This window comes from Equus caballus, chromosome 14 (assembly GCF_041296265.1).
Source record: "Equus caballus isolate H_3958 breed thoroughbred chromosome 14, TB-T2T, whole genome shotgun sequence".
NCBI classification, from domain to species: domain Eukaryota; kingdom Metazoa; phylum Chordata; class Mammalia; order Perissodactyla; family Equidae; genus Equus; species Equus caballus.
This window is the reverse complement of record NC_091697.1, coordinates 21,157,081-21,177,005: the sequence shown is the minus strand read 5'-3', so window position 1 is coordinate 21,177,005 and position 19,925 is coordinate 21,157,081. Positions and strand designations below refer to the sequence as shown.

At 57.6% G+C, this 19,925-nt stretch overlaps 1 protein-coding gene across 2 annotated transcripts; it reads left to right on the top strand.

Moving 5' to 3' along the window:
• Positions 1–182: 182 nt before the first annotated feature.
• Positions 183–9,369, top strand: TSPAN17 (tetraspanin 17). Of its 2 annotated transcripts, XM_023617166.2 has the most exons (9): positions 183–439; positions 3,820–3,870; positions 3,960–4,106; positions 4,968–5,138; positions 6,980–7,105; positions 7,908–7,955; positions 8,570–8,686; positions 8,775–8,836; positions 9,221–9,369. In XM_023617166.2, the coding sequence occupies exons 1-9, from the start codon at positions 353–355 to the stop codon at positions 9,273–9,275; spliced, it is 864 nt and encodes a 287-aa protein (XP_023472934.1). In that variant the 5' UTR covers positions 183–352; the 3' UTR covers positions 9,276–9,369. The 2 variants fall into 2 exon arrangements, with proteins under 2 accessions (XP_023472934.1, XP_070089002.1); XM_070232901.1 differs by lacking the exon at positions 3,960–4,106 and having other exon boundaries at positions 198–439.
• Positions 9,370–19,925: the final 10,556 nt, after the last annotated feature.

Sequence of the window (19,925 nt, the reverse complement as noted above, 5' to 3'; positions counted from 1 at the left end):
CCAAGCCATCCTGGGCAGCTCGGGGCAGCTGCCTGCGCAGGGGACGGAGCCTAGGGCAGGGGCGGAGCCAGGCACAGAGGCGGGGCTCCGAGGGGGCGGAGTTGGCGGGGGCGGAGCCAGGCCTGGAGGCGGTGCGGCTCCGAGGGGACCCCGCTGGCGCGGAGCGGGGCGGTCCGGGCGCCGGGGGCGGTCCCTGCGGGGTGGGCGGGGCCCGACGGGCGCTCTGTGTGGCCGCGGCCATGAAGCCGCAGCCGCCGGGCTAGGCCCCGGGCGGCGCTAGCCCAGGGCGGCCCGCGGAGGGCTGAGCCCGGCCGCCGGCTCCGGTTCCCGGGCCGGCGGGCGGCCGCTCACCATGCCCGGCAAGCACCAGCACTTCCAGGAACCCGAGGTCGGCTGCTGCGGGAAATACTTCCTGTTTGGCTTCAACATTGTCTTCTGGGTGAGCGCGGGGTGGGTTCTGGGCCCGGTGCTAGCAGTGGCAGGAGAAGGAGGTTCAGTCCCCTCCTACGGGGAGACCACTCCTGCCAGCAGGGCTTGGGATCGTGCCCCCATTCCTCCCGCCCACCCCAGGACCACCCACGAGAACTACAGAGAGGCCCGGATTGCAGGGGGATGGCACGGGGTGCGGTGGAGAAGCGGAGTCGCCTATGTCTTCTCTGGGCCCGGCGGAGGAAGGGGAGGCGTTTCCTTGAAGGCCCCTGGGACACGCTTGGTGCAGGTCGCCTCCTCTTCCGCCCAGCCCCCTTGCTACTCTGGGTTGTGGGGTGCGCGCGGAGCCCCACCCAACACCCGTAGGGTTTGGTTTCCCCCATAGGGAGGAAAGTGCCACGAGGGGAAGGGCTGCGTCCGCTCGCCCGTCCCTTTGCCCCTCCGGCACCTGGTCCTGCTGCCTCACTTTAAGCTCCTGCAAAGTAGGGTGGGTCAAAGCCCTGCCTCCCAGGCCCATACTAAGAGGCTTCTGGCCGGGGGACCAATAGCCCTAGTCTTCAGCGGGGGCAGGGGATCTCCCCTGCTGAGAGGCCGGGAGCTGGCCCAGGGGAACAGAATTCGACATTCCACAGCTGACAAAACCGAGGCTGGGGCCGGCTGCCCCTGACTGGGGAAGGGAGCTGGTGGTGCCCCTCCTGGGGTGGCATCTGTGCCCCTGGGCCCTGCCAAGTCATCTTTCTCTTCTCCCTCCCCCATCCCATCTCTCCAGGGCTGCATGCTGCCTCTGCAGTCTCTGCTTCTGCCGTCTTGGGTCAAAATGCCAGGCCTATTCATTTTTGTTAAGCAGACCTCAGTGGCAGTGCCCTCTCCCCACGTGCTGACCATGCAGCCACCCGTGCGTGGGTGTCCTTTGGCCCCAGCGGTGCTTAGCTCTGGAGTGTGTGGGGAAGTCTGGAGGCCTGGGCGGAGCAGGCCTGGCTGTAAGACTGAGAGCAAGTCACTTCTCTCTGGGCCTCAGCTTCCCGGCCTGGGAGAGGGTGATGGTGAAGCCTGGCCCTCAGGGTTGTTAGGCAGATTAAATGAATTCTAATTTATTGTATTCTCGAATCTACGTTATTATTATCCACATTTTACAGATGAGGGAACAGGCACAGAGAGGTTAAGTCATTTAACCTAGTCATGCAGCCAGTAAGTACAGAGTCAAAGTGACAGCCTAGTGGGCAGTGGGTGGAGGTGAGGCAGAGAGCACTGAGCAGAGGGAGCCCCGGAATGCCAAGCGGAGACAGGCATGAGAGACTTAGGCTTGTTCCAGGGCTCCCTAGGCAGGGGACTGGAGGTGGGGAACTGGAGCACGGAAGGCCCCCAGGGCTGGAGCCGAGAATTGGAGTTTTATGTTGAGGGCAGTGTGGAGCAAGGAGGGCTTCAGTGGGAGGTGGTGGGTCTGTTCTAGCAGATCTGTCTGGCTGCTGTGGGGAGGGTGGATGAGAGGCAGGGCTTGGAGGTGAGGAGACCAGGGAGGAGGGCTGGGGCAAGCTGGGGGAGGGGGGAGGTGAGGAAGGCTCCAGGGGGAGTTTTGAGGCTGAATTGACAGGACTGGGCCACTTGGGGGGCAGAGGGAGGGTTTCAGGTTTGGGTAAAGGTGGCCTGCGGGAGGTGCCTAGGAAACAGGTCAGAGGTTTTTTTGTTTTAATGTAAAGCAGACCCTGGTGTTGGCCTGCACAGAATCAGTGAGAACTGGTGGTTTCTCACTCATTAGAACATGGCCCAGACTCCTCCCCACGGCCTCCAGCGCCCCATAGGGTCTGGCCCTGCAGCCCTCAGTTTATCCCTTGCACCACCAAACATGATCTTACCTCATGGTCTCTGCCTGTGGTCTCTCTGCCTGAATTCTCGTCTCCTCGCTCCAGCTTTTCATCCTTCAAACCTCAGCTAAAATGTCACCACTTTCCTAACACCCTCTGTAAAGCAGCCCCACCGCCCCTGGGCCCTCCCCATTGCATCACCCTGTTGGATTTTCTTGCAAGGATCTGTTGGAGTCTGAAATTACCTCGTTGGCTCACTGTAGGTTTCCCACACTGGAGTGTAAACTCCGTGAGGGCTGAGAGCTCATCTGTGCTATTCGCTGATCTATTCCCAGCACGTGGAACAGAGCCTGGGGCATGGAGGGGTTTGCAGAGGCAGGTGGACATAGGGGTTTGGAGCCAGGGAGAGGTTTGGGTGGACATCCGGGAGATGCCAGTGTCATGATGGAGTGGAAAATGAGTGCGAGGAGGAGGAGGAAGGGCAGGAGGCTGAGGGCGGAACCTGGGGGGCGGGCATGTGCGCGGGGCAGGTGAAGTGTGTCCTGGGAGGGAGGCTGAGAAGCGGCAGGGGGAAGGAATGGTACTGAGTTAACCATGAAGAGGCTCAGGAAGGAGAAAGTGGTGGTTGGTCACCTGTTTAAAGGCTCAGATGGGATGAGGCAGGAGAAGTGATGTTTGGTTTCACATCCCAGATCCAGTGTGGAGGAGGGAAGAAAAGACGTTTCTAGAGAAAGAGTACAGCAGTGGGAGGAGCCTGGGATCCAAGCAGGGAAGGGATGAAAGTGGGTGGGCATGGGTGCAGGTGACCAGAGCTGACCAAGGCTGTGTGCTGAGGGGAAGCAGCCTATAGAGAAAGCAGGTGGGTAGGGGAGGGCTGCAGAGCAGGAGGGGGGCTTTTCCTCTGAGACTGGATATCCAAGAGTCTGCCCAGGGTCAGGCAGCGGCCTTGACCTCCAGGGCTCATCCCAGTAAGGAATTAAGGCAGGATGGTGGGTGGTGTCTAGAAGGCCTAGGCAGAGCTGTGGCCAGATGTTTTCTAGGACACAGCCACTGGCCCAGGTTGGGGCCCTCAGCTGGATCCTGCTGTGCATCGAGGTTCCTTGTCATTCAGGGGTCTTTGGTTGGACTCTGGCAGAGGGAGGTTGAAATGGTGGGTGGAGGTGGGGTGGTGGGCCCAGTTGTAGGGTAGGAGGGCTGGATTTGGGAGGGGGCAGAAAGGAGGTAGGAGCCCAGAACTCAGCACGGGCCTGGGGTGGGAGCAGAGGCTCAGGACACTGCTGCTGCTGCTCGGCGGGAGTGTCTCAGCCACCCTCTGCTCTAGTTCTGAGTTCCAGGAAGGGCCCCTGATGTCCATCCCAGGGCTAGGGAGGGTTCAGTCTTCCAGGCGGTGTTCTATGGGGAAGGAGCACTGGGATGTGTTCTTGGGAAGATGGAAAGGACCCTGGATCCCATTTACAGCCCTGTCCCCTCTTCCTCTCTCTCCCCCTGGCTTCCTGAAGACCCTGAGCACTAGTGGGGAGGGGGCTCTGTTGGGAGTGGGGAGGGCTGTTGGTGCCTCACCCTCAGCTCTTTGCTGCTGCTTCTGCAGGTGCTGGGAGCCCTGTTTCTGGCCATCGGCCTCTGGGCCTGGGGTGAGAAGGTAAGATGGTGGGATAGGGTGTGGGGCTGCTATGGGTTGCAGTGGGGGGAGGTCAGCCCGCCCACTTGCCTCTGCTCCTCCCGGCACAGGGCGTTCTCTCCAACCTCTCGGCGCTGACAGATCTGGGAGGCCTTGACCCCGTGTGGCTGTTTGTAGTAGTGGGAGGCATCATGTCTGTGCTGGGCTTTGCTGGCTGCATAGGGGCTCTCCGGGAGAACACCTTCCTGCTCAAGTTTGTGAGTGCCCCCCTCACCCACCCACCCACCGCCTAGATCCACTGGGGACCCCAACTTCCTCCCAACCACTTCTTGCATATAGTTTGTGCTTAATAATGGGTACTTTTATTATTATGTTATTATAACAATAATCAGATTCGTATTATCTGTATTTATAGGATCTTTTCTGTTCTAAGTGATTGAAACCCAGTGGCCTAAGCATAGAAGGGTATTTATGGCTCATTAAGAAAAGCCCAGGGGTGTACTGGCCACTGGTACCTTTGGGTCCACCATTGTGTCACTTGGCCTGGTCTCTGTTTGTTAGCTCTGTCCCTCTGGGTTGGCTCCACCGTGGTGGAAGGATGCCCAGGAACGGGCGGGTGGCGGGTGCTGGGTTCACGCTTCCCTCCTAGGAAGTCCTCCTAGAGGCGGATGCTCCCTCTTCCCGACCCTTCTGCCGAGTCCTTTAATTGCATCTCCTTGGTTCTGATTGGCCAGCTCTGGACCAATCCCTGCGGCCCCCGCGGGCGGGAGCGGGGAGGCGGGGGGGGGGGGGGGGGGGGGGGGGGGAGGGGAGTGCTCTCATTGGTGGGGTCCTGCGCATGCTCAGCTGTCTCTCTGGGAATGAGGAAAGAGGTGGAGGTGTCTGCGTTTGAATCACGTAAACTGAATATGTGTGGAGGGTGGTTTCTTGAAGAAAACGGGGTGAGTAGCAGAGGAAGGGGAATGGATGGGTAGGTGAGAGCAGCATGTTCTTACCACCATAAAATAATAGTAACGCAATTGAAAGTGGGAATTGGGCTGTCTTGGGGTCCGCTCTGTCCTGTGGCACCCTCAAGCCCTGTGTCTTTGACCCCTGTGTCTGTTTGCCCCAAACCCCAGTTCTCCGTGTTCCTTGGCCTCATCTTCTTCCTGGAGCTGGCGACAGGGATCCTGGCCTTTGTCTTCAAGGACTGGATTCGAGACCAGCTCAACCTCTTCATCAACAACAACGTCAAGGCCTATCGGGACGACATTGACCTCCAGAACCTCATTGACTTTGCTCAGGAATACGTGAGTCTAGCGTCCAGCAGGGGCCATGTGCAGGAAGCACCTGCCAGGCAGATGAGTGATGGAGCAAGGTCCCTCTTGGGACCATTCCCTGGCCAACCTAGGCCAGGCAGACCCCAGGGAAGAGAGCCAGGAGTCCCCTTGTCCAAGGGGAAGCCAGCTCCTGGTGATCCCTGCGGGTCAGCATGTGCCTAGCCCTGCAGGGACACGGGATTGGGGAAGAGAAGCCAGAGGCTCCGCACTAGAATCCTAGGCCGGGGCATATAACACACTTACAGGAGGAAATTTGGGTTAAAAATATAGATTTCCCCTCTACTAAACCCTGGGCCCACAGTGTTGGCCAGGGCTGCATTGCCACGGTCTCCTTTGCTGGCACAAGGGCTCTCTGCTTGCCACCGTCCCCGCCACTGTATTTTATTACACCTGTCAGCCCCCTTCTCTTGTTTATATCATTTATTTGGCCTCTGAACATATTAGAGTTTGAGACCCCCGACGGAAGCTCTGCCCTGAAGCTTGCAAACCTAACCCTTGTGAAAAAGCAGTCAGTGAACAGTTCATGACGTGCTAGACACCTCCCGCCTGCACAGTCTCTCCCACTCACGCCCTCAGTCACACCCACTCACACCCACGTACACAGTCACATACCTTTGACATCACCCCGAGAGTCTGCTCTGGGATCCAGAGATGGAGCAGAGCCGGTGCCTGCCTTGAGGAGGTCTCAGCCCAGGGCGGAAGCAGACATAGCCGGGAGGCTAGGATGGGATTTATTTGTTCTTCCAACACAGAATTGTTACAGGCCCATCACGTGCCAGGCCCTGGGCCACTGCTAGGGATTCAGTGGTGAAAAAAGCTGAGGCCTCACTGGGATGGCAGTCTGGGGAAGGAGACAGATGGTAAACAAATGTGTGTGTGTGTAAAATTATAAATTGTGGTTAGGGCTGAAATGAGGAAGGGTGGGGAAGGGAAGGCCTCAGGGGGCGACCTTGGAGGAGGGGAAGGAGGGGGCTGTGAAGTAGCAGGTGCTGAGCGGGGCATGAGGAGGCAGGCAGAGGCCAGGCTGTGTGCTGGGACCCGTGCACAGAGCCACATGGCCCTGCCTCATGCCCCCGACTCAGCCCAGGGGGCCTACCTGAGTTTACCACTGGGCTGGCTCCTCAAGGGCCGGCTTTCCAGCAGCCTGTGCCGCGTCAGCGAGTTAAGGCTACGTGCTCCTCTCTCCTCCACTCAATCATGAGCTCCTTGCTTTATCACCGCCCCACTTGCCATTGTCCCACCTTGGGAGGTGGCCCACGATGTTCTGGACCGGGGCATGGGGCTGGGTGCTGACAGCAGCAGTTGTGAAGTGGAATGGGAGGGTTCTGAGGGTGGCAGCATTGCCCTCCTGTCCCTGCGGAGAGGGGAGAAGGTCTCCGTGAACTCTGGGGCAGGTGTGGGGAGACCCAGCACAGATCTGGGGTTCAGTGGCGCCTCTCCCCGCCGCGTTTGGCAAGACCCCTGCTCCTCAGTGTGGCCTGGAGGAAGCCAGTCTTGGACCAACATGCTTGCTTCCCCTTTTTCTGCCACTCTTGTGTTAGAGGGACAGCTCTGGAGATCGGGGGGCGGGGGGGTAACTCCCCCTTTCCACTGCCTATCCAGCCCAGGCAGACGCTCAGAGCTGCTCTGATGGCCCTGCGCCCAGGCCCACCTGTCTCCTGGGGGTGCGGTGGGGAGGTGCCCACCTGCCTAACTGCTTCTAGGACCCCTCCCAGCCCAGCCCTGTGTCCCTGCAGCCTGGGCCTGCCCCCAAACAGAATGGGTCTCCTGGGTGGGCCTGGCTCACCTGCGGCTCTCCTCCCGCCCTCTAGTGGTCTTGCTGCGGAGCCCGAGGGCCCAACGACTGGAACCTCAATATCTACTTCAACTGCACTGACTTGAACCCGAGCCGGGAGCGCTGCGGGGTGCCCTTCTCTTGCTGCGTCAGGGACCCTGCGGTGAGTGGGGTCTGGTGAGGAGGGGTGAGGGCATTGCAGTGTGCAGTCCCAGCCTGGGAAAACCCACCCCAGGGCTCGCTCAGCTCAGCCCGCTCTGGGCGCCCTGGGTGTCTGGGGGAGGTCATTTTACATGGGTGTGCCTGCCAAGCTGGGAAGTTTGCGTCCATGGGCAGCACTGAGGCCTGCTGGGGTGGGGGCCGTGCCTCTTCAGCAAAACCTGTCTCCTTGATGGTAGTGAGATAGAAACGCAGGGCCCCGGAGCACAGGGCCTGGCCCAGAGGGCTCACGCACCCTGTGTTCCCAGCTCAGTGCGGCTCCAGGCAGGGTCTGCTCCTGGCCAGCCTTGACATTGTCTGGGGGCCGAGGACTGGGTGCCTCCCTCAGTCATGAGTGTGTGAGGCAGGGGCTGCCTAGGCCACAGTCAGCTGCCACGCCGCTGGGCCGTCATGCTGGGGTGGCAGGGGGTGAAGGTTCTGATCCTTTTGCGGCTTTCTTCAGAGCAGCAGCTTCTCACCGTGACATCCCTCCTGGCACGGTTCACCCGGGACACTGAGGGCCAGGTTTCTTCCCGTTCTTAGAAAACTCAAGCAGGCAGGATTCCTAAACAGGAGGCAGCTCAAGCTGGCGTGTGCAGCCGTGTGCCCAGGTGCCAGGGGAAGAGGCGCATGGGCCTCAGCAAGCCTCGCTTAGGAGCAGTGGGCGTGGCGGAATCCGCGGTTCTGTCTGCTTCCCCTGAGAAGCAGGAACCATTCCAGTGCTGGGCGCCCCTCACCAAGCCGCTCGTTGGCCTGTTTCTCCTTAGGAAGATGTCCTCAACACCCAGTGCGGCTACGATGTCCGGCTCAAACTGGTGAGAGGGGCGGGAACAGGGCTGGGGGCTGCTGGAGGTGCTGGAATGGGAAGGGGGCCTCCCATAAGCTCCTCTGAAAGGCCTTGGGGATTCTGTGGGGAGGGAGTGTTGAGTCCCAGGGACCATTGAGGCACATAGGGCTCAGTACTGCCAAACACGGGGCAGCGACTGTGGGTACGGGGATGTGTGCATGTGCTCATTCCAATTCTGTTGCCCATCCGCTGGGTGCCCGGCATTGCCTTAGACACTGGGGATTCATCTAATGAGACAAACAGACAGACAGAGGCCCTGCCCTCAAGGAGCTCCCACTCCAGTGGAGAGAGAAAGACACTGATAAGTAAATGTGAACAGTCATGTAACGTTTTCAGCTAAGAGCTTGGAAGAGAATGAAATAAAGGTGATGGGGGTGGGGCTAGGAGGTCAGCCAGGAGGAGGGGCCGTCTGTGCTGAGACCCCAGTGATGAGAAAGAGCCAGCCACGCAAAGGCCTGTGCTAGAGCTCCAGGCAGCAGGTGCTGAGGTGTGGGGCCTCCGGGTGGGCTGAGCTTCGCGTGCTGGACTGAGACGAGGCCCGCAGGGGCAGGCGCGCCAAGCCTGGTGCCTGTGTGTTCCCAGGAGCTGGAGCAGCAGGGCTCTATCCATACCAAAGGCTGTGTGGGCCAGTTCGAGAAGTGGCTGCAGGACAACCTGATCGTCGTGGCTGGGGTCTTTGTGGGCATCGCCCTCCTCCAGGTACTGCCACGGCCCTGCCTGCCCCACCCTGCCCTGGGCCCTCCTGCCCCACTGGCAGCCTCTCCGTTGCCTGCCCTCTGTCCTACAGATCTTCGGTATCTGCCTGGCCCAGAACCTCGTGAGCGACATCAAGGCAGTGAAGGCCAACTGGTGAGGCTGCCACGCTGGCCATGGCCACCCGCTCGGCCTACCCAGGGAGCCCCCACTGTGCCTGTGGGGCTGCAGGAGGTGTTTCTGCTTGGACCCGAGCCCCACATGGGGCTCGCGTGTGGATGTGCCGTGCGCCCATAGAGAAGGCCGTGTGCCTGTGCCTGGGCTGCCTGTCCTGGAGCTGTGTGCATGGAGGGTGGGCGTGCCAGTGGGGTGTGCACAGGGAGCCACTGTCTCCGCTCCTGTTGGGTGGTGGGCTCTCCAGGGGACTAGGAACGGTGCAGGCTGGGACACACTCCTCTGTGCATGGCTGTGGAGCGAGCTGGGGGTCTGCTGTTGTCAGGACAGAGCCACATGTAGCTTCATAACTCTCTTCTCTACTAGCCGTGACCTTGACCCTGCCAGGAGCCCACTTTGGCCTCAGCGTCTCAGATTCTAACCTGGGTCCAAGAATTTTCTCTCCCTTGCTTGCCTCTCAGGATCAAACATGATGATGGCTACAAACTACTCAAATAAACAAAACCTTGAAAGCACTGGCTTCCACCCACCGTCTTGGAGGTTCTGTCAGCGCAGGGCTTCGGCAGAGCTCTCCGCCTGGGGCCCGGCCCAGCCCACCCTGCCAGCGCGTGTTCTCGGCCTGGGTGGTGTATACATTCAAGCCAAGCTTTAACACTTGGTCTATTTCACATGAAAGTCCAGATCTCTGGCTTCTTGTGAAGATTGGCCATCTGGCCACAGTGGCTCTTCAGTGACGACGTCTCCTGGGACATGCGCTTCCTGTTCCCTGAGGCCCCCTGGCTCATTCTGCTCGCCTGAGTGCGGTGCCTGACCTGGTAGCCTGGGGTTGGCCTCCCACGCCTCTGTAGGGTTATTCCCTGTCGACACTGTGGGGCTGCTGTGGGCCAAGCCCGGGGTGAGGCCCAGGAATGTGAAGAACGGGAGGCTGGACCCTGTGCTGAAGAGACAGCCTGGGAGGGGTCTGGCCCTCCTGGGACTGAGAGGCTGCCCGTGTGCCCAAGACTGTGGCGGAGGGGTGGGATAGACATCAGGAAGGCTTTTGGAAGGAAGCATCTGGAAGCCCAGAGCTTGGCACCCCTGGGGTTGGGAGGAGATTGATTTGGGGGCCATGGATGGTTGACTCCTCGGCCCTAGCTTGGAACTGTCTTCCTGGTGGCCTGCAGCACTGCCTCCTGGCCACCAGAGGGCGCGCCAGCACAGCTTTCCTGGTCGGGCTCGGTGGGCCGAGCGTCTGCTGCGGCCCTCCTGGTACTGCCGGTGCTCTGGGCTTTGGGGAGCTGGAAGACTTCTAAAGCAGCGCACTGGCCCAGACTTGGAGTATGGCTGCTGCTCTCAGCTCTGACTCCTAGCTGCGTGAAGGGCTGTGTGTGGAGTGGCTGTACGCACCCCGCCCCGGGCTGCCCCTGGTGGAGGAGAGGAGGGGTTGGAGCTAGTTCCAGTCTCCAACTCGGATGCCCTTGGAGCCAGGCAGGTTATAGAAGCGAATGACGTAGGCCTTTGAGTTGTGAGGCCTTTGCAGTGCGACTTTGACTTTCCTGCTGTTACTGCAGACGGACACAGAGACATGGCTTTGGGACAAGAGAAGTATCTGCACAATCAAGTTGTAATGGCAACTGGCCTTGAGAGACAATAGGGTGTGGTGGGGACTGTGGCAAAGCACAGGTCCCCACCTGAAGTTGGCGGCTGTCATTGAATTGTAGCTAAGTGCTGTAAAGTGAGAATGCGGGCTAATGCCAGGAATCTGGAGAAACCAGAAATCCAGATTTTTATGTGAGATGTCCTGATTTTTAAGTTGTTGGCAACTAATTAAAAAAATTTTAAAACCCTGCAAGCTGAACGACAGGCTTGGGGCCCCGCTTTGGCCCCTGTGCCCCATAGGTCCCTTTGGGACAGTCACCCGCAGGGCCCTGGCTGCTCTGCCATTCAGGGATGCCGGGAGCTGCTGCAGGGGCAGTGTGTGGGGCACGCACTTTGCGCTGTGGCTCCCAGACACAGGCGGGACAGTGTCCTGGGGTTCCTGACAGGCACCGGCGTGGGCGGTGTCTACGCCTGACAATAAATGCGGCTCACAATGCTGCACATGTGTCTCTCCTTTTCTGATTTCATTTCCTGTCAAACCTCTCCCCTTGTGAGGTGGAGATCCTTTTCCTGATGAAGCTGCAGCTCATGCAGGGGAGGGAGTTCCCCAGAGCACGCAGCGGGAGGAGGCCCCCAGAGCTGACCCCTCTTGGTGGAGTTGTCACCTCACCTATCCTCCCTTCTGCTCCATCTGGGAGAAGCTTGGATCCAGAGCACCCAGTCGGGGTGATGGAGGGGGAGGAGGGCAGGCTCCCACCCTTGAGCTGCGTTCTCGCACGGGGGACAACCAAGTAAGCAAATGAGCATTTGGGTTAGTAATAGATGCTATGAAGAAAGTAAGAGTGACGGGCTAGGTGCAACAGCCAGGGGGCCTGGGAAAAGGGTCCCCTTAATAGGGTGGCCAGGGGAGGGGGTACCGTCTCTGCAAAGCTCCAGGGGAACGGTGTTCCAGGTTTGGTACCAGCTGCCCTAGAGGCCCGGGAGCCTGGGGTGCTGGAGAGGTGGGAGTGGGTGAGGGCCAGAGGATACGGACAGGGAAGTGGTAGGACCAGGATATGTTTGGAAATAGGATAGATGAGATGGGATAGGAATGACTGATAGGAGTGGTCGCGACCCTGGCTGGGAACCCGGAGTTCTCCAAAGCGTAGTTCTGCTATGGTACGTCCACCCACCCGCTCATCTGTTCATTCATTCATCCCCCATCTGCTGGCGGCACTCAGGTGGCCCTGGCTGCAGGCGGGCGGCTCCAGCTTGCCCTTGCCTCCAGGAGCCTGCAGTCTCTTGGCAGAGGCACACGGGACAGTTGCTAGTGGTACAGTGTGTACGTGGTAACCAGCACGTGATGGTCACTGCTAGGTGGTGTTTCGCGCTGGCTAGAGACAAATTTCCTGTCCCCAGAGTAGAACTTACAGCAATTATTTTCCTTGCACTGAGGAACCCTTACCCAGATGGGGACACCTCCAGACGTAGAAAAAACAAGTTCATAAGGCTAACCCCTGTCCATCCTTTTAGGTGGGTCTGTGGCCCATGGGGACCAAGGTCACCCTCCTGCCCTCTGTCAGGGAGGGGTGCACACTGGTGACGACATGGGTGGACATTGTCCGGCAGCCTGGGAGCCCCCCAGGAGCCGTGGGCCTGCCTGGTCTAACCAGAGGAGAGGCTGCTAGCGGCTCCCCCTTCCCGTGGAGGGAGGGCATCCTGTGTCCTCAGCCTACCCCAGAGAGAAGGCCAGAGGGAGAGACCTGAAGGGACTGAGGGAGCCTGAGCTGGTGAGCCCTTGGCTCTCTGGGTGAGGAAGTCAGATGGGCGAGGGAGGCTGGGCCAGGGTCCCCTCTCAGAGGATGGCCAGCAAGGCTAAGGCTGCGCAGACCTCGGAGGGAGCCACTCCCGGTGACCACCAGAGGGCACCAAAGTATAGCCCGCACAGAACAGCAGGATGGGCTGCTGGTGCGGAGGGGCTGTAGGTGTGGGGGTGACTGGGGGAGGCCCCTGTGGCTGAGTGAACACTGCCACTGTTCCAGAGATGCGGGAGCCCAGCCTGTTGGTGTCAAGTCCAGGCCCCTGTCTCCTCCGGGGACTTGGGGCAGATGACACTGCCTGCCCCACAGATGCCTCTCCCAGTGCTCAGGGAGACCCAGCCCCAGGCAGTGATGTCTGCCAGCCAGAGCTGGGGGGTCATTCCCTCTAGGAGGCCAGAGCAATATGCTCCACCACACACCCCTCCATTCCCCCAGTCAGCCAGATTGATTGGGCACTGCTGTGTGCCAGACACTGTTGTAGGCACTTGGGATACAAAAAGGGACAACATGAAGACCGCCCCCCCACCCCCGAGCCCCTGGAGTCCGCGCCTTTGTCTGCAAAGGGCTAAAGGGTAAATATTTAGGCTTTGGGGCCAAAGAACTGCTCAGTTCTGCCTTAATAGCAGAAAGCCGCTCTTAGACAAGCAAATGGTCATGGCAGTGTTCCAGTAAAATGTTCTGGACACTGAAAATTGAATTTCACATAATTTTCATGTGTCACAAAATATTATCCCTCTTTTGCTTTTCAACCATTAAAAAGCATAAAACCATTCTTAGCTCTGGAGCTATATAAAAACAGGCAGTGGCTGGATTTGCCTCACGGGCTCTGCCCTCTGCCCCAGGAAAGGAGAAGACCCTACACAGGGGCCTGGTAATAAGCAGTCCCCTGGGGAGGGTGGGTGCCGTGGAAATGTCAGAGCACCGCGCCCTGGGAGTGGGGGTGGGGCCAGCCTCGGGGTTTAATGGGGCAGTCAGAGGGGAGCTCGCTGAGAAACAGAGATGGAGCAAAGACACAGTTTTTTAAATTATTTTGATAGCACAGTAAAATAGGAAGCCAATCTACTTTAAAAATGGAAGAAACAAAAGTCCTCTCGCTGCCCCATTCTGTTCCCTTCCCAACCGCTCCCCCAGCGTCATCACTGCTGTGAGCTGTAGATCCTTCCAGACATTTTACATTTTTACAACTTTGCACTCAAATTACATACCGGTAGAAAATGTCCAGTATCATTTTGTGTGTGCATTAAATGGAGAATGTTGTCCCCATCTTGCTGTGCCTTCTTTTCCACCCCCCATGACGTGTTTTGAAGACCTCGTCATGTCCATGCACGTGAAACTGCTTCGTTTCGCCTGACCGCGGGTGGCTCCCCACTGGAATGAGCCATATTTTGCTTCTCCGACCCTTCCCCTGTGGATGGTGGATAGTCAAGCCATTTCCAAGTTGGGGCAGACGGCAGAGGTGGTCCCAGCAGGTCTCTTTCCGGGCCCAGGGGCTTCATTTCTGCTCCTCAGCCCATGCATTGACCCGATGGGCAGTGTTATCACAGATCTGGAGGCCCGGACCTCAGCCCAGCAGAGGTGTGATAGCCACACAATTAACCCTGTGGCACTGCTGAGGCTGTTGCCATGGTAATTCCTCCCTGGTCACCTGTGCCGCTGTGCAGGCAGATGGGGACCCTGTGTACAGAGGGGCCTCCACTGTGGCCCGAGCAGCCAGCCTTTGACAGAAGCTTCCGTAGCCACCCCGAGGCCTGGACGCAGCTGGACACCTGGGTCCTGCTTCAAGGGATAATCCTCTCTGGGAGTTAGCTCTCCAGGCTGCCTCTCCCCGGGCCAGACCCTCTCCAGGCTGCTCCAGCCCCAAGCTGTAGGGGTCTTCCGGGAATCTCCTGGGGGCAGGCGTCCAGCAGAGGAGGCATGCGGAGTGCCAGCTGCTCGCCTGCCAGCCCTGGACCTCCATATGCCAGGCTGTGCTGGGCACTGGGAATTTGGCAGCAGTTCCAACATAGTTCCTGTCCTCAGGGGGTTCATAGTCTGGGGGGGGCCGCAGATAGGTGAATCACCAGTTTTTACAAGAGATTTATTTGTTTGAATAGGTGGTGCAGGCATGTAGTTAAAAACTGCAAACTGGGGTCAGCCCGGTGGCTTAGTGGTTAAGTTTGTGTTCTCCACTTGGGCGGCCTGGAATTCGCAGATTCGGATCCCTGGTGCGGACCTACACATCGCCCATCAAGCCGTGCCGTGGCAGTGTCCTACATGCAAAATAGAGGGAGACTGGCACAGATGTTAGCTCAGGGACAATCTTCCTCACCAAAAAACAAAAACAGAAACCCCCCTGCAAACCACGTGGAAGGATGTGTACACATCTCCCTGTCACCCCCGTCTCCTGGTCCCCTTCCCCTCCCCGGAAGCAGCCACTGTTCTCGGTTGTGTCCGTGTCCTCCAGGAGACAGCCGGTGCTTTCAAAAGCAGATCTCAGGAAACAAAGCAAGCCAGAACCCAGTTCACACACTGTGCCACGGTGGCCTCTCCACACGCTCTGCTGTTGGCATTTTCTCTGACCAGCGTTTCTGGGAGGTAATTGCGTATCGTGGCTCTGGTGGTGTAGTGGTTGAGATTCCGCATGCTCACCACTGCGGCCGGGGCTCATGTTCTGGTCAGGGAATTGCACCACCCATCTGCTGCTTGTCATACTGTGACGGCTGTGTGTTGCTGTGATGCTGAAAGCTGAGCCACCAGTATTTCACATACCTGCAGGGTCACCCATGGTGGACAGGTCTCAGCGGAGCTTCCAGACTAAGACAGACCAGGAAGAAGGACCTGGCCACCCACCGCCAAAAAAACTGACCACGAAAACCCTATGGATAGCGGCAGAGCATTGTCTGCTCCAGCATCGGGAGGTGAGAGGATGGCGCAAGAAGCCTGGGCAGGGTTCCGCTCTGCTGTCCGCAGGGTGGCTGGGAGTCAGGATCGGCTCAACAGCGCTCACAGCAACCATTACACATCTGTAGTGTAGGTCCACCCAATTCTTTTCAACAACAGCAAACCGATAATGTAGCAAGAACGTGTGCTTACTGGACGCTTGATGCTCCTCTCAGCGCTCTGTCTGTATTAGCTGGCTCACTCCTCACACGGTTCAGCCACGGCCTCGGCCTTGCTTATCTCGCCTGACAGCAAGGAGGTTGGGACACCCGCCGCCAGAGGCGGCCTGGCTGGCCTGCAGGGCGGCCCCTGGTGGGCGTGCAGGATGTCTCCAGGCAGTGAGCACCCCACACTCTTATCTTTGGGCACTTGTATCTCGGAGGATAAATGCTTGGAAGTGGATGGCTGGGTTAAAGGGCAAGTGTGCTTTTAATTTGCAAACCTATTGCCAAATTGCCCTCTGAAGAGGTCACAGCCCGTGAGTAAGGGGCACCTGGCCCTACCGCTCCACAGCTAGAGCGGCCACTGCCTTTGTCCATGTTTCTATCTCTGCCATTCTGGTAGAGGAAAACTGTCTCTCTCCATGGTTTTCCTTTGTGTTGCTCTTATGAGAGGTCCAGTGTCTTTCCATACAGATCGGCACACTCTGGTATAGTCAGAATTACACAGAGCGAGGTCCAAAGGGCCTGGGGAGCCACAAGGCTGGAGGGGATCTTCCGTCTGGGCTGAGGGTGGAGGTGGTCTGGGCGCACTGCGGGTGGAGACATCCGAGCTGGCCCTTGGGGCGTGGCGTAGATGCAGGGAGGGCTTTCTTGGCAGAGGAGAGGGCCTTTGCTCAGGCAGCGGATGCCTGGACTGACCAGGCCTGAGGAACCCCTCTTCTCCAGTGTCACCCCTGCTCCTTGAGCCTCTAATTCTCAGCCAGCCATTTCCTCTGCTCCCTTGCACAGTTTGAGCTAAACCTCTGTTCCTGAAGGTCCCTACCTGGCAGGAGGCTTCTTCCAGGGCCCCCAGAGGGGCCCTGCCCCCCAAGCCTTCAGTAGGTAGACCTCATCACCCCTCTCCGCCCCTCTGCCCCCTCTGCCTCCTCTTCCCCTCCCACCCATCCCTGCCACCAGCCGGGCAAGCGTACATCCTCATCAGCACGGTTCAGTGGCCAGCGCCGGTAATTGATCTCCCTCCAGCCCGGTGTGGACAGCAGCTAATGGGGATGAATGAGGCGGGAGGTGCCGCCAAGGGACGCTCACCTGGAGGCTCGCACAGGGCACAGAGGAGGGCAGGAGTTGGAGATGCACCTAGCGGGCCCTCGATTCAGCCGGGGAGTCTGAAGCTGCCTCTGTCCCCTGCCCTCCGACCCCACCACAGGCTGCCATCCAGCCCCAGCCTGGGCCCTGGGGCAGGACGAGCACACATGTGGGCAGAGGTGCTCTGGGACTCAGTTGCCTGCTGGAGTGGGGCAGAGGCCAGTCTAGGAGGTGAGACTGGAGTTCTGGGATGGCATTCCAGGAAAGCTATGAGCACTGGGGCTCCAATGTCAGGCAGTGTCCCCGGTTAGTCATGTGTGGGGGAGGGAGGGAGGCACTCCAAAGCTGGATCAGGCAGTCATGGGGCCAACCAGAAAGAAGGATTCCATTGTACAGTCAGTCAACAAATATTTGTTAAGTGCCTACTGTGTACCAGGCACTGGGTAGCTGCAAAGTGATCCAGACAGTCAAGATCCTTCCATAGGTGGGGCGAGATAGACAGTAACTAGGAAAATAAGTACTTAAGATGCTAATAAATGGTGACAAGTGCTCAGAAGAAAATAAACAGAGCTGTGTGATAGGGTGACTGAATGGGGGTGCTCCTTTAAGGAGTGGCCTGGGGAGGCAACATGTCACTGAGACCGGAGTGGTGAGAGGGAAAAGTGTTTCAGGCAGAGGGAACAGGCAGTGCCAAGGTCCTGAAGTGGAATGAGTGTGGGGGGTTGAGGAAAAAGAAACAGCCAGTGGGCTGGAGCGTGGCCCGTGAGGAGGGGATGAGCTGAGAGATCGGCAGCCGTACGGCAAGGAGGGTCATGGTCAAGGTCAGAAGCCCAGTTGCCAGGTCTGTGGGGTCATGGTGGATGGAACCCTCTCCTGAGGTGGTGTTGACCACACAAAGACAGAGAGTAAGGTCCCGCTCGGGTCAGCTGGGCTGGAGGCCCCAGGAGCCACACTTGGGAAGCCTCCCGCCGCTGCCTGCTCACGGGGCCGCAGATTGGGGGTGGGGGCCCCTGGGGTGTCTGGGTCAGCCTCAGCCTGCTTTCAAGGACACAGAGGCCTTCTTGGCCGGCCTCCTTGCTACCTATATGGCACAGTGACATCCCGCATGGTCTAACTTCTGGCTGACTTGAGATGCAACTCAGGTAATTGTCCCAGCAACCAACAAATCTGTTAGTGAGCATTAATGTTATAGGATGAAGCTTGATATGGAAGCGGGCTGGAGTCAGCCTGGCAGGCAAGCAGGAGCACTCTAGAATTCTTACAGAGTTTTAGACATAAAGCCCACGTATGTTTTTTACGGGCAATTTAAGCAATTTCCAGGGGCAATCTTGACTGTTCTCTTGATTTGTGCCATATGTGCTGACTTCGCTGTGGAATGCCCAAGTTGCTGTTCCTGAGGGGCCAAGGTGTATCCTGGATCCACAGCAGGCAGGCGTTTGCAAACACGGGAAGGGGTCCCCCGTGAAAGGACCACCCAGATGAGTCCCCATTCTTTGAAGGCATGTTCGCACCCCCAGATCCTTGCTCAGATTGTCCCCCCACCCACAATGCCATCCCCCTCAATGTCTTCACATCCTTGAAGGACCTGCTCGGATGTTCCTCCACGTCCCTGATGCTCCTCTAGGCTCCTGCCAACCGCCTGCTAGAGCTCAGTGTAGCATGGCCTTTGGATTACAGATCCCAGTAAAAATGATCTAGAAAAAGCGTTTGATAAATTTTAACATCAATTTATGATTTTTAAAAAATCACAATTTCTTAGCAACTAGAAATAGCAAATTTCTTTAACCTGATAAACGGCATCTACCAGACATACAGAACAAACTTTATATTTAATGTTGAAACATTAGTAGCAGGAATAGGATAAGGATGCTGACTGTCAGTGATACCATTCATCATTGTATTGGAGCCCTAGCCAATACTATAACACAAGAAAACAAATAAGTATAAAGATTGGAAAGGAAGGGACAAGGACAGGGACCATCTCTTTCATCTTGTTTCCAATTAAGCAGATACTTAATAAATGTTTATTAAGTTGAAGAAAAATTCAATACGTCCTTAAAGAAGGTTCTTGAAGGGGGCAGAGGCAGAACTGATGCTCTAATAGCAAAAGTCTGAGAAAATTTCCTGGTCTCAAGAGGTTCCATGATCATGGGCCTGCAGAAAAGACAGGAGCACGGTGTTGTCCGAAGACCAGAACTGAATAAGGGAGCTCTTGAGATGCCAGGAAAAGACTTAGTTCTCAAAATAATTGGTGTTGGTCCCAAAACAAGGATGAACTGTTTAGGTCAGTGGGATCTCTGTGGCAAGAGGAGTAGCTAGCGCCTGGCTTCTGCGTTGGCAGCAGGCAGCCAGGGCAGCAAAGCCGGCAGCAGCTTCTAGCTGGGGGAGCTGCAGGGACCAGAGGCACGGGCTCCAGGAAACCCTTCTGCTCTTTCTCCTGGGACACTTAGAGTCAGACTATCCTGCTGTTTTCCATGGGGCCCTAGAATATTGAGTTTAATTCCCACTTCCCATCCATTCCCTGCCAGTTCAGGTTCTTGACGTATCTCTGACGTGCTCACAAAAAGCCCTGGCTCGAGCAAACTGGGTGTTGGGCACCTGCTGTCTCTGCCTGGTCCCCATCTCTTCTCCCATCTTCTGGAAATGGCACCTGGGTTTTCTTTTGGGGAGAAATATTCCCCACCCCTTGGTCCCAGTTGTTCAAGGGGCGCAGGAACCCGACCAAGGCCTGACCAGTCAGCACGTCCCATCCCTTGGGCCGTGGAGAGCTGGGCAGAGGACACCTGTCCTGAGTCTTTGCTGAGCCAGAGAGGCTCCCTCTCCTCGGCGTTGTGGGGCTGCTGGTGAGCACCTTCCTGCCATGGTCCCCAGGTGAAGCTGACGCAGAGAAATTGAGTGAGGGCAGGGTGAGCAGCCTTGACCTGGTGACCACACTTGAGCGCTACATCTAGTCACGTCTGATGGCAGAGCTTTCCTGCTCTTCCCAGTGACATGAGCAAATAAATACCCCCTCCCCCTTTTTTCTGTTTAAGCTGCTTCGAATCAGGTTTCTGTCGTCTGCAGCCAAAAGAGTTCTGACTGACACAGGGGGAATGAGATGTCTGGGTGGGCGAAGCTGAGGGTCTGGGTCATAAACGCCGTCCTGTGGTGGGGGGACGCAAACACCTTTCAAATGGCACCCACGTCGCCACTCCCTGCCACTTCCTCCTTCCTGTGCTGACTCCCAAGGGGGCTGGTCCAAGACCCCGAGAGGAACGAAAGGACGATCATACATCACGCTGAGTCGTTCTGTAAAGTCAGCTTCACTGAGTATGATTTACAAACGATAAAATGCACCCATTTTAAATGTGTATTTCAAAGAGCTTTACAAATTTATTTCCCCATGTAACCCTCACCACAACGAAGACAGAGCGTCCGTCACCGAGAAGGTGCCATGTGTCCCTTCCTCGTCAGTCTCTGCTCCTCCCCCCGCCAGACAACCACTGATCTGCTTTCTGTCACCCTGGGTTAGATTTTTTCTTTAGAGTTTCA

Bases quoted from the DNA above. Each gene is read 5' to 3' on its own strand.
- TSPAN17 (XM_023617166.2), top strand. From the start codon at position 353: ATGCCCGGCAAGCACCAGCACTTCCAGGAACCCGAGGTCGGCTGCTGC. The intron at 440-3,819 runs GTGAGCGCGGGG...CTGCTTCTGCAG, and splicing joins GCTTCAACATTGTCTTCTGG to GTGCTGGGAGCCCTGTTTCT. The intron at 7,956-8,569 runs GTGAGAGGGGCG...GTGTGTTCCCAG, and splicing joins ACGATGTCCGGCTCAAACTG to GAGCTGGAGCAGCAGGGCTC.